This window comes from Neodiprion pinetum, chromosome 2 (genome assembly GCF_021155775.2).
Source record: "Neodiprion pinetum isolate iyNeoPine1 chromosome 2, iyNeoPine1.2, whole genome shotgun sequence".
Taxonomy (NCBI): domain Eukaryota; kingdom Metazoa; phylum Arthropoda; class Insecta; order Hymenoptera; family Diprionidae; genus Neodiprion; species Neodiprion pinetum.
The window spans coordinates 11,849,050-11,864,884 of record NC_060233.1 but is presented as its reverse complement, the minus strand read 5'-3'; the positions used below and the strand labels follow the sequence as shown (position 1 = coordinate 11,864,884).

The 15,835-nt window shown below is 40.6% G+C and overlaps 3 protein-coding genes, 1 long non-coding RNA gene and 1 other non-coding gene across 7 annotated transcripts; 4 read left to right on the top strand and 1 right to left on the bottom strand.

Annotated features, from left to right (window-relative positions):
- Nucleotides 1–114: 114 nt before the first annotated feature.
- On the top strand, nt 115–2,353 carry Lamtor3 (Late endosomal/lysosomal adaptor, MAPK and MTOR activator 3). Its single transcript, XM_046612915.2, has 3 exons — nt 115–418; nt 640–873; nt 1,968–2,353. The coding sequence occupies exons 1-3, from the start codon at nt 410–412 to the stop codon at nt 2,103–2,105; spliced, it is 381 nt and encodes a 126-aa protein (XP_046468871.1). The 5' UTR covers nt 115–409; the 3' UTR covers nt 2,106–2,353.
- LOC124212636 (glyoxylate reductase/hydroxypyruvate reductase) lies at nt 1,987–12,126 on the bottom strand. Of its 3 annotated transcripts, XM_046612899.2 has the most exons (9): nt 11,931–12,126; nt 9,164–9,317; nt 8,265–8,363; nt 8,059–8,136; nt 6,121–6,248; nt 5,021–5,210; nt 3,931–4,094; nt 3,555–3,845; nt 1,987–2,857 (listed from the first exon to the last, which is right to left on the bottom strand). In XM_046612899.2, the coding sequence occupies exons 4-9, from the start codon at nt 8,127–8,129 to the stop codon at nt 2,742–2,744; spliced, it is 960 nt and encodes a 319-aa protein (XP_046468855.1). In that variant the 5' UTR covers nt 8,130–8,136; nt 8,265–8,363; nt 9,164–9,317; nt 11,931–12,126; the 3' UTR covers nt 1,987–2,741. The 3 variants fall into 3 exon arrangements, with proteins under 3 accessions (XP_046468855.1, XP_046468856.1, XP_046468857.1); XM_046612900.2 differs by lacking the exon at nt 9,164–9,317; XM_046612901.2 differs by lacking the exons at nt 9,164–9,317; nt 11,931–12,126 and having other exon boundaries at nt 8,059–8,130; nt 8,265–8,772.
- On the top strand, nt 8,027–11,556 carry LOC138190512 (uncharacterized). The gene is made up of 4 exons (XR_011176524.1): nt 8,027–8,592; nt 8,665–9,323; nt 9,724–9,862; nt 10,053–11,556. It is a non-coding gene; the product is annotated as an uncharacterized lncRNA (long non-coding RNA).
- Nucleotides 12,111–12,304, top strand: LOC124213471 (U2 spliceosomal RNA). Its single transcript, XR_006881883.1, has one exon. It is a non-coding gene; the product is annotated as a U2 spliceosomal RNA (small nuclear RNA).
- LOC138190511 (mucin-5AC-like) lies at nt 12,294–15,487 on the top strand. The gene is made up of 2 exons (XM_069133981.1): nt 12,294–14,887; nt 15,078–15,487. The coding sequence occupies exons 1-2, from the start codon at nt 13,381–13,383 to the stop codon at nt 15,290–15,292; spliced, it is 1,722 nt and encodes a 573-aa protein (XP_068990082.1). The 5' UTR covers nt 12,294–13,380; the 3' UTR covers nt 15,293–15,487.
- The last annotated feature ends 348 nt before the right edge of the window (nt 15,488–15,835 follow it).

The window sequence follows — 15,835 nt, the reverse complement described above, 5'->3', positions numbered from 1 at the left end:
TATCTCTTTTGCACTTCTTGAGTATGACTGGCTCTGTCTCTGTTTTAGGCATGTTGAGCAATGCGCGCGCTTACAGTTCGCTTGTATAAGTTTGGTAACAAGGAGTGAATAACATGTCATATCACTTATAATACAGTATTTTTACGTACACCAAAGATAATTCTCTTTGACGTACACTACCTTTTAAATTCACAGCTAAATGCGGGTAGGACAAAAATAACTCGATCGGTAGGGTAGGATTGTAACCCTGTCAAACCATAAATAGAAATATATCGGCGCCCCGTGGCTGACGCGGCTGTGTGAAGTGTCAACTCTTAGTCACAGAACGGAGTATTCTTTGTTCAAATTCAATAAAAATTTGGAATGCAATAAAAATACTGAAAACTGAATACAGGTTCTGCATTCGAAAATGAACGTGGTGAGTTTGTTTTTTGAAGTTTATGCTGTAATCATATGTGACCGTTAGCTAGCGTTTCGAAGCCAAGTGAAAGTAACTATAATCGAGGTTATGTTTTTCAAAATAGAACTCACTCTTTATTGGAATTGCAATAGAAGTCAGCTCAAAAATTCGAAGCAATATAGACATGTATATTCGCGATCTGTATTTTTCTAGCATACACAAATCAATTTGTGATTCAGTTTCAGGAATTGAAGAAATTTTTATATCAGCTATTGAACAGCGTTGATGGCTTACACAGTATTTTGATCACGGATCGTGATGGTGTTCCTGTCATATCAGTGTCAGATGAAAAAGCCCCAGAATTAGCAATGCGGGCAAGCTTCCTTTCTACATTTGGAATGGCCACTGATCAAGGGAGCAAATTAGATCTAGGAAAGAATAAAACCATTATTAGCATATACAGCAGTTATCAAGTAAGTTATGAACCATTGATAATAAGAGCACCGTAATTCTGGAAGACTGTTTGGAGTTCAGTTATTCCACTTTTACATGCAACCTTTTCTGAAGAGTACATTGTTTAAACATATAATGATATGAAACTAATTCTATATGGCATATTATTTTTCAAATTTGATAAGATTTTAAGGTCGAATTCTTGGTACGCTTCATTTTTTGAAATCTCATATTACCTATTACAAGGCTTGTTGATGATTTAGTTTGATCTTTTCATCTCAATTTGTTCTTAAATTATTAATTTTTTTTAATGTAACGTCAAATTTTCCTAATTAAAATTCATTTTTTCATTTGGTGAGAAATTTATATTACGATGTTTTAGTCGTTTGAATGAAAGTTATAAAAACAATTTCTTCCACATTCATAAGAAAAAAATCTTTTCCGTATGAACAAGTATTCCTATAGTAGCGTCCGATTGATTACAAACTTGATGAAATCAATCTTTCTTTCACCTGACAAGAAATTGATTTTTAAAAAAATCTCTTCTGAATAGATAGTAGAAATATAACAATTCATCGACCCATAATCATAATTGGCTTTATGCGAAAAAGTAGAACGGAACTATAAGGAAAATGGTAAAACGAAATTATGAGATATAATTATGAAATATTTTATCAATGAATCCATCACTCAAGAGGAAAAAAGATATGTTTTACCTTTTTTAAACATCTCATTTAGTTTTTAAATTTCATTCATTTGCAAAATTTAGATGGAAAATGTTTCAAAAATTCTATATTAGAAAACAAATTGAGAATGCAGCTTCAAAAGAATCATCAGCACTTCTGTCAAGAGGTAAAACTGGATTTATAAAAAATTTTGAAACTAAAAAATTATCAAAACCTTATCAGATTTGAAAAATAATGCCCCATACACATTAAAGGGAACTAGCATTTATTGTATTTCAACTATATTATATAATTGTAAAATTAATTAATTATTGTGCAAATTTCTTGTAAATTTTTACCTCTAGTTACAATTATTTACCATGTTGTCAGAAACAGTTATAAGTGTGTAAATACATGGATTTATGTGTGATCAATGATATGTTCAACAGGTTGTTCAAATGAATAAGCTACCATTGGTCGTAAGCTTTATTGCAAACAACATTTGTGATACCGGGCACATCTTGTCACTAGAGAGTAAAATTGATCCAATTTTACAAAATCTTAAAAACGTTGTTGCCGAAGCCTGATGGACACCTGTGATGCACTAATAAACTAATTGAAGAAATCGTGGAATTAAAACGTCACGACGACTGTGTAATTGAATGTGTAAAACACATTGAACCAAATTTTAGCAAAACAAAGGCTAAATATTATGATTTAAATCGTTGTAAATTAATTCTATAAATCTTATATAATTATGTAATATACATACAAAACAAAAAATGATATATACTGTATATGTATTATTGGAGAATTGAATTGATTATTTCGTGAACACGTGTCATACGCACACTTTATATTTTCGTATTCCTAAATAACTTCGCATTCATAAAATAAAAATAGACACTGATCACGGAGTCACATCTGTATGAATTAACGTGAGATATAACACACCTACAAACAAGTTACTGGAATGTCAATGTGCTTATATCCTGGGTAAAAAAATTCCCAGACTTGACACCTTCATATGAAATATACTATAAAACATAATAATTGCTAGGTATATATTCTTGAATATGACGTAAAGTGGAAATACGAATCTTGAAGACATGTATAAAAAATTAAAGCCCCGTAAAATTTCAGTTGCTTTGAAAATATTTGATACATATATCAGGCAACAGGTTACACAGTTGGTGCAAACTTTATTGAAAGTCTGTTTGCCACTATAATTCATAGACGAGTGGTTTTCCTTCCAAGCCGTTGATCACGTTCTGCGCCGCTGTTGTAGCCATGTCTGAGCGGGTTTTCACCGTTGCACTGCCCAAATGCGGGATTATAACTAAAAAGTTCAATAAAACGTAAGTGGGCTTCGGGTGATTAATTTGTTTCTGCATTTGTTTTTCTTCATCTTGTATTCCCAAAGACATTGATAAAAAAATAACAGGCAAATCATAATTAGCAAAGGTTTGAATTGTCCTGATAATGTTTGAGGAAATTCAAGAAATTCTAGAGTTTTAAAAAAAAATTTCTAAATTCTTTACGCGGAATTTCATTTTCTACCAAAACTCAAATATAAAACTCCGATTTTTTTACTTTCTCGTTGTGCATGATCAACTCGACTGATTTTTAAGAGGTGAAAATCGGACCAATTTCTATGGATAACTCATGTTTTCTCAGAACTCCACTATGTGTCACAATCCTGAAAAAAATCGTATCTCTGGCGTATCGCGTTATGCAAAAAACAGACGAATTTTTGAGAGAAATTAAAAATGAAACAGTTGAAAAGGATTTTAAAATAGATTGAACTGTCTAAATTTTTCAAAAATATTAAATCATCAATGTTTTTCTATACGATATTTGCAAAAAATTATTTCTTTTCCTAGAAATTACTAGGTCCGGTTTAGGATTTTTAGAAACAAGTAAGGATCTGTTAGAAATTAACCATTCTGGGTAAATTCGTACAAATATGTGAAACCTTCTGGACATATTTTATTGCCAGGAGAGGTCCCGACGTAAAAAATCGCTCAAATACTGACCTGCGTTCGGCAGGCTTAAAAGTGGATGGTCACTGGGGAGTGGCTCTGGATTCATAACATCCAATCCAGCAGCAAAAATTGTATGATTTCGAAGTGCTTTGACGAGGGCATCTGTATTGACGACAGGTCCGCGTCCTACGTTCACCAGTATCGCCGTATTTTTCATCTGGGCAAAAGTGTTGTCATTGAACATATTCGTAGTTTCATTGTTCAACGGCGTGGCAACTATCACGAAATCACTTTCCTTGAGGAGATCAGCAAACGATACAAACGTAGCTCCAAGATCGTCACCTGCAATTATATGAAACGTTGCATGTGTATTTCGATCCGAACGTTTATTCATATCATAGGTAATATTCATTAATAATTTATTTACCGGCTTGTTTTCTCGAGTGGCCCGAATAAATGAATCGGCCCACTTCGAATGGCTTCAGTCGCTTCACAATTGCTTGTCCAATGTTACCCAAGCCTACTATACCTACAGTTGAACCGCGTAAATCACGGCCCAACATCCATTGCGGCCGTGACTCCCACTTGTTTCTGAAAAAATTAACCAATATTAAAATATTTCGTTCTAGTACCTTGAAAATGAAAGATAAACAATAGTAATAATATAATTATGATACACCCAATGAATTAGAATTTTCTTGCAGCTTATACTAACAATGCATCATCTGCAATTCCTACCACCCTTTCGCATTGAATTAGCATAATTATAAGAATCAGCCCCTCTTAAAGTTAAATTAACTTCACAAGATCTCAGATATTTTAGGGTGGTCTTAAGAAAAGTCATTTTTGAATTTCGATTGTTCGACTGTTCCATCCCCTAAATCGGATGCAAATAATTCAAAAATAATTCTCTCATTTTTTCAGCTTCTTATCTCAACTCCAACCCGTGCCGCCGGAAGGTTGATTTCTTCGATTAACCCTTTTCAAGGGAACAGTAAATCTGCCAAATGGATTTCGATGAAATTTGATGTAGGGGGGTTCCTCGGGTCGCTGATTACGAATTTTAACTCGAAATTTCAAATGTCGAAATAGGCAAATCAACATGGCGGACAAACATCCCAAAAGAAAAATGATATTGCCATATTGGATCCGCCATTTTAAATTTGGAAATTTCGAGTTTAGATTCGTAATCAACGACCCAAGAGGAACGTGTTATATCAAATTTTATCGAAATCTGTTTGGCAGATTTATTGTTCCCTTGAAAAGGATTAAATCGGAAAATCAACCGTTTTTGCGACACGGATTAGAGTTCAGATGAAAATCTGTAAATGTTAGGGAATTATTTGGTCCGATTTGGGGGACGAGGTATTACAAATTCAAAATGTCCTTTTTAAGGACCACCCTAAGGTGCATACCTATGTAAGTAATTGTATTTGCAGCTATGCATATTTTAAAAATTCTTTGTTATGAAATACATAAGCTAAAATTGTAATATAACAAAACGTTGAATTATTTACTCGATGATTTTGATACGGCCCTCGTAAGCTCGCCTGGCCGCGCTCAACGTCAACATTACAGCGACCTCAGCAACAGCAGCAGTTAGAACATGGGGAGTGTTACCTACTTTTAAACCCCGCCGTTTTATTTCAGGCACGTCCAAATGATCGTATCCAGCAGATGCTGTTGACACCACTTTCAACCTTGGTCCTGAAGAAAATCAAAACCTGAGTTTCAATATCAATCAATCAAAGAGGCAAGATAATTTCATGCCCGTGGAAGAAATCCATTTTGTTGATTGGTAAATATAGTCATGTCAGTTCGCATAATCTATAGTCGCTTTAATTAAGAAATTATGAAAAAGCATATTACAGACTGGTTGCATAATCCATATAATATCTAATCGGAGCAATAGATTTTTATTGCTTCAACGAAATTTGATTTCACGATAAGATCAGATAACGTATATAACGGAGGCCGAGTCGGCCGGAAAAGTTTGTATGAAGCCGAAAATACGTAATATATGTTACCTATAAGTCAAATTATATCGTTTTGAAGCAACATGTTTTTTCGCTTCCACCTGAATAACTTATTATATTTAGTAACAAACAAAAATCCTCAAGGAAGAATAACTCTTAAATCCAATTTTAAAATATGCTCTCGGAATCGATATTTAAAATTGTTACCAGTCAGCCGTATTTATTGATACGAAATTTTCGTTATAACGTCATTACTTTGGCCACTAAAGATCTTTAAAGATAAATGTTTTACATAAAATTCATTATCAAGAATTATAACTTGTGAACCACTGAAACACGAACTTTGCTCCAAGTATGTTTTTATAGAGAATTTAGTTCCCTATAAATATTCTAAATAAAATTGATTTTCGAGGCCTATAATTTGTAAACTGTTTGAGCTACGAATTTCGTTCAACGGACACGTCTGTAGTGAATTGAAGTCACTGCAAAATGCTTTCAGGATCAAGTCTGGGAAGAGTTCAAATACCGAGAGCGATATTTTATAACTGGATTCAAGACACATTGTCTCCTCCGAATTTTTCAATACGTAAAACTTTTTTAGGTGCAAGCGAAAAAAATTATTGCTCTCATTCAACATTTACCTGCAACATCCAGTAATTCTTTGTTCACGACATGATGGCTGGCGAGATAAATAGCGTCGTGGCCCGGAAGTGCTTGAAGTACTTGTTCGCGTGTACTAACTGGGCTTGGTAGAATTGTCAAATCAAATCTGAAAAAAATCGAACAGATTTGCAGATATTGCTATTTGAAGATATGTTTCAGCATTTAATCGATGTATTATTATAATTATTATTATTACTTTGATATATTTTTATAAAACGGATCGTATCATCGCAAGAACACAGCTGCTGTTTGTGTGGTTTTAACGAATAATGAAAAATATATTTGTGGTTAGGCATTCTTCCTGTTGTTTCTGTGGTTTCAACGCACGTAAATGGTAAAATCACGTTGTGTATGGGTTCTTAATTCCTGTTATTTGTGTGGTTTCGAAAAAGGCAAATACGATGAAGGAGCTAATGGTCGTCCACTTGTTTTACAATATTTTTTTTCACTGTTTTCTGTCAGAATTAGAGTATATACTTCTGTCACCGTGAAACTTGTAGATTAACCGGAAACTTTTCCATTTCATCCATACTTATCGCTATTGTTAAGCAGTTTTAGCAACCACATATTTTTGACGTAATAACACACGTGATTTCCTTAATTTATATCAATACGTTTATAAGGCAATTACTTTTTTAATAAGTTGACAGGTGATTAATTTTCGTGATAAAATAGCTGTGGGCAACAATTGGCTTAATAATGGCCAATCACTGGGTGGCGGACCACTCGTACCTTTTCCCTATATTAACAGTTCGTTTTCGTTCCGATTAAGACCCTAAGAAAAAAGAGGTAAGATTCATTGGAAAAAGAGGTCTGCTTTTTATATGTGCATAAAGTAGAGTAGTAGAGTATACAATAGAGTATTAAAAAGTAATTAGGTCACATTTTTTCATTTCCATTATCCTTATAACTCATGACTTTATTTTTCTACCTTCAAATGCATAACTGGGGTCCGAACGCACCCAGGCTTTTCTTGATCATAAAACCAATCAATTGCTAATAAACACACCTTCTCATACATGGTTTTCTTCTTCTTTTCGAAAGGAAGAAAATGGTGTACGATAAATCGGATTTTATTTACAATTAGTTAATGAAAAACACATTCGAAGATTAAAAACCGCGTAGCGATAGCGGTACTGAACGTAGTTCAAAGTTGCGTGGTGTACGTTCGGACTCCAGTCATGAGTTGAAATGAAAAAAGAACAAATATGCCCAAACTATTTTTTGTCCAGCCTGCACTGAAAATATACCCTTCCGTGCACGGAGAGTGGGCGCAAAGTGCCTTTTTCTCGCCCGAAAACGAATAGGCGGATGCATGCAGATTATCGCAAGCGGGCGCAAAGTACGTTTTTGCGCCCGCTTTACAGAATGATAGAGGGCGATCGTGCACTCAGGTAAACTTAAGCGATTAAGGCTGATCGTGCGATTTTCAGGTGAGGCTCGTCTACCCTCCGAGAACCTAAAAATCGTACTCGCGTCAACCGCTTGCTTGAAATTTTATTACAAATAAGTTATTGTAAAGACAATTATTCATTCTGTCTTAAATACGTATTTAAATTTTGATAAACATGTCAAGTTTTTTTTTAAAAAGTGAATATCTCAAGTGCTGGGCAATTTCTTTCGTTCGGTCTTTTATTTCTTCATTCAAACAGAAAAAATTAAATTTTTTGTTTATCAATATTTTCAATATTAACATTTTTACCAGAAAAAGCCAATGAGTAGGCCGGACCGGTAAAAATAAACAATTATTGTTATTGGCAACTTGCACTGTAAAGTTACCCTACACTGACGGCAGAGTCTATGAACCGGTACCACCGATATAATTTTTCCATGCAGTGATCGAATGCCTTTCATAAGAAGTTAACAACACAGCGCCATCAGTTTGCGTGTAATGAATAGCACATGGAATCACTCACTTGGTTTTTAGAAGGTCAATGCCCGCCTGCGGTACTTCGTTGCTCGTCACCAAAACTCGTTGTCTGCTCATCCTGTCACTGGGAAAATTAACTACGTTGATTCTCAACCAAATTAAGAAACTGTTGCTGTTATAAGCTCAATACAAGAACTTTTATACGCTTGGACTTGAGTTGTTTGCAGTTGCTATGATTCACTATTCGCTCACCGTGATGTTCCACACTTCGGAATTTACGAACAGAGTGATCTGCGATGCGGACCGATGTAGTCAGCGAAGCGTCTTCTCCACAATATATCGTTCCTTCGTCTGAATTACATATTATGCCGGAGTATAAATGTACATGATTACATAATACATGCTAATGGATGTATGTCATATGTGTAACAGTACAGATACGCTATCACGACAAACATAGTACTAACGACAACAGCGTTTGTGGTTCAAGATTTCCGATGTTATCAGTGCGAAATTATCTAACAAGTTAGAATCGGATTTCGCAAACACTTGACGCTCGCCAATACGTAAACTCCTTTTGGTAAGGCTGACACGCTGCTCCTCGAAATTTCGACAATCTTTCATGAGATTATGCGAATATTTGAAATTTCAGAAATCACTGTTGTGCGTTTCTATTCAATGAGTATTTTGTTCGATGAAACCAATACAAAAAGAGGGCGTCCCTAGGGAGGACTATGGGGCTGGTTACAGATGCTTATCGTCAGGCCATCCTATTCACGACTTTTTGGTTCATACAGATTTACACCATTACACCGTAGGTCATGCACCCAGATGATCGTGAAAGCATCTTTTATTTACGAAATTATCGTAGCGAACTCAATATTGCATGAAAAAATTCTCCCTCACTTTCTGTTCGTGTGTTTATTTAATATAGGAAGAAAAAGGGTGAGTTTGCTCAGTCGGTAAAGATAGGAGAGCTAAATGCTCTCAGGCTAGCTGGATGCTCCACGACAATTCACCATGCTTTCGTGGACACCGGTGTTTCTACCAATATTTTTGTTTATCGTCATGATTAACATACAACGTAATTGATATATCGTCAGCATAGAATTAACTAATTGTAAATTTTTTAGAAAAAAAATGGTACTCACAAAACAAGAGTCTAACAATATGAAGTAAATCGTAGTAGTATATAGTTCATTTAAGCAGCCGGCTGGAGGCACGCAGCTGTTGATTAGTTGTTTTCGATTAACCTCACAATACATTTGGGTCCAGGAGGTCCAGGAGCAGGCACCGCGTCGGCTACTGATCGTGAGTAAACGAATTTACTAATACAGTGTAATAGGTTACATGTAAAGTCGTTAGCCTGGTGGTGATACATTTCAGGAATATTTCGATAACAGTGGCCAGTGTCAACCTCTTTGTCCGAATAGCAAACAGTATTTTTATTCTAACCTTTACAAGTTGCACAAAAAACTTGAAGCTCTTCGTACGAACAGTAAATAGTTTCATTATTTAACTATAAAATTTTCTCTACTTGTTTCAGTCCATTGGTTTTTAGTGAGATGTTACGTCCGTTTAGTTTAAAACTCACTTCCATTAGTCCCGCTAAGAACTTCAAGATCTCCGTAGAAATAGTGAACAGGCTTTATATTCAACCCTTATATGACCATAACATTTTCCTGATTTGTTTCACTCCTTTTGTTTTCAGTTTGTCAGGCGAGGTGCTAAAATTGTGCACAACGATGTTGACACCCTCAAATAAACCCTGAGAATGTTGAGTTACACAAGATAATTTTGTTCCGAACACAAGAAAAATGCTTGATCAAAACATGGAAAAAAACAAACAGGTAAAGCTATATAATTTATTTCTGTATTTATCAAGAAAATATCAACACGTGTGCTATAATCATATAGCATTTTGTATTGCATTTAAAACTTTATTATTAGCAATTATTATTCTCATTCTCATCCACTCTGACTACAAAGTTACAAACAATTGTATTAATAAAATACCCTATTTTATGTTTCTCATTTCAGATGTCACGAATCCACGTATCACATAGCAGAAGGACTGGAGTTAACTTCAAAGAATTTAATCTTGATAATGCATAGCAAATTTTGCAAATTTGTCAAAGAAATAAGGAAGAAACGTTTTTGAAGAAGAGATAAAGCATCCGAGAGGATATTGGTATTTAAAAAATAATACTGTTAGAGGAGGTGTCTGAGCCAAAAATCAATACTTTTCATTAATTATATTCTGATATTGTGACACATTGAGATATTTTCAATTTAATATATTTATAAGTTACAATTTTCGATCTCAAAAGTAAAGAAAGTGGTTTATACTGGAATTATAAACCGTAGCGTATAGCAATATCACCTTTTATTTATCACACTGGCTTCCATAAATATTTAATTTTACAACCTTGCATGATTGATTATGATCAAAAATAATACAATTGAATTGGCTAATTGGGTAACATAAAATCTGCTTTAGTAAACTGATAAATTGTTTAGATTCCTTAAGCTTTTGTATATAATTTCAGAAGTTGCAGATTTTGTCGCAAGAGGCAGAGTTTGAGACAGTGTGTATTCGTGGCTTGTTTAAGAGTGTAATTCATTACACTCCTGTATTAAGTCATTTAGACCAGACCTAGTCGACCATTAGAATGATATGCAGAAGTCATATATATTTTTATACGAGAAAAATTGTTAGAGAATACAAATTCGAAAATTTCAGGTGACTTGAAAAATTAACAACGGAGCTAGGAATGGAACCTGGTGTCTAGAGATGCTTTGCCGGAGCCTTACTCCACTAGATCACCTAGCCGCCTGACTACAATGAAATTTGTTTTGGTTCGTGTGCTGTGTATTTGTAGCGCTACAATAGCGCGGCAAAGCATCTCCAGACACCAAGTTCCATTCCTGGCTCAGTCGTTAATTTTTCAAGTCACCTGAAATTTTCGAATTTGTATTCTCTATATAATTTCAGTGTCATCTATTCATGCATTGTATTGTGATAAAATATGATCGCAATATGAGATTTGTCACTGAAGATATTGTACCTTAATTTATGAATTCTAATATTGAAACTCTGTAGAGTAAGAAGTGATACATTGCATTAGAATATTTGACCCCGTCCTTTCATAACTTATGCAATATTTCGTGTCATCATTTTCGCCGAGTTTAGTGAAGAAGTGGAACGTGATTCATCGCGTGGTAAATGCAAGTAATACAAAGTCTTCATTTGATACAGACTGTTTAAATACAACCATTATAGAAATATAAGCTTATAATAAACTTATCTGTATAACATACAAAAAATCGGTGTTGATCAGAAAATGAAAAATAAAAACACGTCGTTTCACGTATTTAGTGCATTTAGTTGTAATTTTAGCAACCTGAGTTTTATCTTTTACTTGGAGCTTCATTATCATCTTTCTTTAAATTACCTGCCTAATAAATAACGATTTTTTGCAACATATAGACAATATGCTATCAAATTCAAAGATGGATAAAAAAACACTAAAAAACTTCTACAATACTTCAATATATTCTGGACAATTGAATAAATATAAATAAAGAGTTTGATCAAAATATTCTTTCAATATGATGAGACATGTTATTCGGCAAGATTTTTGATGAAATTTCCAAACTTGAAGATTCTGGTTTTTCTGTAATTTTTCGTTGTTCTATGTAGTGTAATAAATATTATTAAAAGAATCCTCATTTTACTGAAGTTGCAGTAGGTGTGATTTCAAGTATGAAAAGCAATTGTGCCAGATGAATCGATGAGTCTAACTCGGGGTGTAACGCGATTTTCATGAGATCCGGGTATGCGTTGGTATTCCATCGAAATATTTCATGATACTTTTCAAAATATGAAATCATTTCATATTATTGAATCTAACTTACCGTTAGAACACAGTGTGAGATTGCGTTGTAACAGGTGACAATGAGCTGGGCTCCAAGAGGGGGGGGGGGGGGGGTGACCGCCCGGTCGGTACCGATTTCCACCGCTGAAGAGCGCATCGCTCTCGCAACAAAAGTATCGTTTCTAGAGAGTTAAATAATGCTTTGAAACACGTGTAACACATCGCTTCTCGGCCTTTTGGCTAAGATCAAAGTGTAGTATCTGTTCTTATCAGCTTAATATCTGATACGCTCCCCATTGGGGGGCCAGTATATTAATCTGATTTTTGGAAGGTGGTGGAGTGTCAGGGGCTTGCTCCGGCTCCGCCGCGGGTCAACCCTGCATTGCAGTACCGTAGGGAGCAGGCCCACTAGGACTATTAATATCAGAGCACTCCGCCAACTTCCAAGAATCAGTGGATAGGTTAGCTGATCATTATTTATTATAATTTTTTAGATTATTATTTATAATTTTTTATTATTTGTCGACTTTTATATACATTTTATTTATACACCTGTATATTTAAGTTTTATTTATATGCACTTTAGATTTTAACTATTCATTAATTTATTTATTTATTTTTAGCTAATTTATTAGTTTTAAAATTTGCCGGGAAGCGATCGGGACGTAGCTTAAGTGCGCGAGTGTAGTGCCGCGAGTGTGTGCGTCTCCCCCGCTTCGTCCCCCCGTAGAGTACGCAGCGGAACTCCCCGGGACATCGCGCCGGTGGGTGGACCCGTCAGAGGTAAGTGGTGCCTTTCTGTTTCTCTTCTGTCTCTTTCCCCCGGCCATACGGTGCCGATTGCGAGGCGACCTTACTTAGCCGTTCTCGCGCGGCACTAGGCCGGTTAATCCTTTACCCCACCCCTAGTTTCCGTCACTGTAGCGAGCCGTCGCACCAACACTTGTTGGTGCCCTTGTGACGGTGAGTTGCAGTGTTCGGTTGCGCTCCCATCCTAAACGCGTTAAAACTCAACGGGTTGTAGTTGCTGGAAGACCGACTGCAAGTGCGTCGGCACGAGGGTTGGTCTCTCCGGCTTCAACAGCCCAGAGTTAACGTAAGTCTCGAAGTTTCTCTGAGGAAATAGCGCGAGTTATTCCCTCGGCGACAGCTTCGAGATCCTTCTACCACCACGTCTGTCGTTGCCCGAGGTCGGGAACGACTGAAACACGTCTGACCTGCCAAAGGTGCGACAGGCTGGTGCTGCCCCCCCGGCGGTCAGTAGCCGAACCGATTGGCGCGAGTCATAGGTCGGTACTGCGGGCCGTCGGTAACTTATCCTCCCCCTCTGTTACCGACTCTCTCTTTAGGTAACAGAGGCAATACCGACTATCGCTTTTTCTTTTCATCTCCTTTGATAACCCGTCTTTTACCCCAATCCTTTTCTATCTCCCCTTTCTTTCTTCTTTTCATAAGGCACCGCTGAATCGGCGGCTTCGCTTAGCGGCGTGATGGAAGTCTTTGTGGACTTCCCGTTCCCGGATGAGTTCCGCTGCCCTGATTGTTTTGTGGGTAGCAGGGGAAGGGGGACATGGGCGGTGGGGGCGTTTAGGGCGCACGCCGACTACAAAAAACATTTGAGAAAATACCACCCGGAGCGCGGGATGAAGTTCCGCTGCGGTGAGTGTGGCTTCATCGGCGAGGGGGGGTATCCCCTCAAGGCGGTGAAGCTGCACCACGAGCGGGCCCATCCCGCGCCATCAACGAGTAGTCGGGGTGCGTCCGAAGCACCCGCGGCGCAGCAGCCGCGTACTGCAGACGAGGGCCGTGAGCGGCCTATTTTGAACTTTTTCAGCGCTGCGGCGCCTGTGGGTCGGACACGGGCGACGAGGACAGCGACGACGACGACGGCGACGGCGGGCTCGAGCAGGGCATCCACCATCACACGCCCTGCCACCACCAGTGGGACGTCGAGGACGACGCGGCAGTCCATCAGCCACCCACGGAGGAGCGACGAGACCGCCCGTACAACATCTGTGGCGTCCGCCACGACGACCGGGTCTGGAGTGCGGTGCAGTACCAGTCGGCTGCCGGCAATCAGGAGGACCCCAGAGGCACCCCGTCTCTCCAATGACGGGGTGCGGAGGACCAGCGGGGGTCAACGTGGCTCTCCGGGGGCCCGACCTCCCACCTACGAGGGCCCCCTGACGAGGAGGAGGAGAGCCGCCAGCGTGCCGGTCGAGCCGACTCCACCACCAACGTCCACCACCACCAGGAGAGGCACCGCACCCAGGCCACTGCAGACATCCCCGGGACTGAGGGGGGCAAATCATCTGCGCCCCGCCGCAACACCATCTCCAAATGCGGCGGGGCCCACCATCATCGGAAGAGGCCCCCCACGACCATCCACGCTCCCGGGGAGGATGAGGACGGCGGCTACCACATACGCCGCCGTCACCGCGGGCGCCACCACCGCATCGACGCAGCCATCGTCCGGCGTGCCGGCTGCACGCAGAGGGCTGCGATCGGCCGCCAGGGCCACATCACTTCCCCCTGGCGGCCCCACTGGAAGCAGCCCTCCACCGTGGGAGATGCCGGCCCCGCCGGCCCACAACACCCGGAGCCGGAGAGCGGGGTCGGTAAGCGGACAGCCGATCACGTCGGCGGTGGCTGCCACACTGACGACGGCGACGACGACGACGACGATGTGCGGGGGGCCGATCACCACCTCAAGGCCCCTCGCAGGGGGGAGGGTCACCACGACCACCTTGAGACCACCTGCCGCACTGCCACGTGCGGCAAGGACCCTCCCCTCCATCGCGGAAGCAGAGTCGAGGGCGGTCTCACCAGCGAAGGAACCGTGGAGCGTCGTCCCCCAGCGGACCCGCCGACGACATCCCCGCGGGTCCGCCCCGGCGTCCACCGAGAGAAGCCCGCCGTCTTCACCAGCCCCGTCCACGACATCATCATCGGGGTCGTCGTCCGTGTTCGAGCCCCCAGGCGACGCAGCGAGTACTAGTAGCTCAAACAAGAGCAATAATAACAATAATAATAATAATAATATCACGCGACCGCCAGCCAGAACAAGGCGAGGCTCCCGTGTTTGCGCCCCGAGGGTTAATGCGAGGCCGGGCACGCATGCACGTGGAAACGAAAATAACAACAATAGTAACAATAACAACAATAATACAAATTTTTCCATTTCTAGGCAAAGGACGCCGGACACGTGCTCCGCGGATATGGAGCCCCGGAGCCAAGGAAGAATTAGAGGAGGTGCTATCCGGAGGACCGGAGCACAACGGGCAGGAGGAGCCACAGGTGACGGGAGGCCCGCGACCTCTGGGCGCGGGTGTCCGCCTGCGAGGAGCCAGCGACGGTCCAACCAACCCCGTCAGCCACCGGCTCCGGTGGGGCAGCCGCTGAGGCCGGCCGATCGGTCCGCAATGATCCACCACGCTGGTAATCGTGTCGACGAGGAAGGCGTGGTGCGTGAGCGGGAACAACTGATCGGTTTGGCGGAAGCGGCTGCCAGTTGGGAAGATCTGGAGGAGCTGGCGACGCGAGTCGCCACGTTCCTCCAAATCACCGGAGCGAGAACGGGGGCTGCGGGGGAGGAGAGGGCGGCCGGTCGTGCGGGGGGCCGGCGCGGAGGGAGGGCTGGGGAAGCCACGCGCGGGGGGTCCGGGCGGGCGGGGAATCGCGGGAGCCCCGGTGGGGAGCGCCGTGGGGCACTTCCAGCGGGGGGGGATCGAGTGAGAGAGGCTACGAGGATCCAGCGGCTCTTTCGGGCGAACCGTCGGCGCGCTGTCCAAGAGGTGTTGACGGGCCCGCTCCAGCACTGTGAAGTGTCAAGGGAGCGGATCCGTCAACACTTCGAGGACATGTACGCTCCGGCGGAGAGCCTGGGGGGCCGCCCTCTGGCCGAACCTCTCACACCTCCGGACGAAAACAGCAGCGACGATCTGG

What these genes read in the sequence shown, in the direction of transcription:
- Lamtor3 (XM_046612915.2), top strand. An exon ending in GCATATACAGCAGTTATCAA is followed by an intron (nt 874 to 1,967) that starts GTAAGTTATGAA and finishes TATGTTCAACAG; the next exon opens with GTTGTTCAAATGAATAAGCT.
- LOC124212636 (XM_046612899.2), bottom strand. Translation starts at nt 8,129, where the DNA reads ATGAGCAGACAACGAGTTTTGGTGACGAGCAACGAAGTACCGCAGGCG. An exon ending in GGCCGTATCAAAATCATCGA is followed by an intron (nt 4,095 to 5,020) that starts GTAAATAATTCA and finishes TAATTTTTTCAG; the next exon opens with AAACAAGTGGGAGTCACGGC. An exon ending in CCACTCGAGAAAACAAGCCG is followed by an intron (nt 3,846 to 3,930) that starts GTAAATAAATTA and finishes ATATAATTGCAG; the next exon opens with GTGACGATCTTGGAGCTACG.
- LOC138190511 (XM_069133981.1), top strand. Translation starts at nt 13,381, where the DNA reads ATGGAAGTCTTTGTGGACTTCCCGTTCCCGGATGAGTTCCGCTGCCCT. An exon ending in AGGCGACGCAGCGAGTACTA is followed by an intron (nt 14,888 to 15,077) that starts GTAGCTCAAACA and finishes TTCCATTTCTAG; the next exon opens with GCAAAGGACGCCGGACACGT.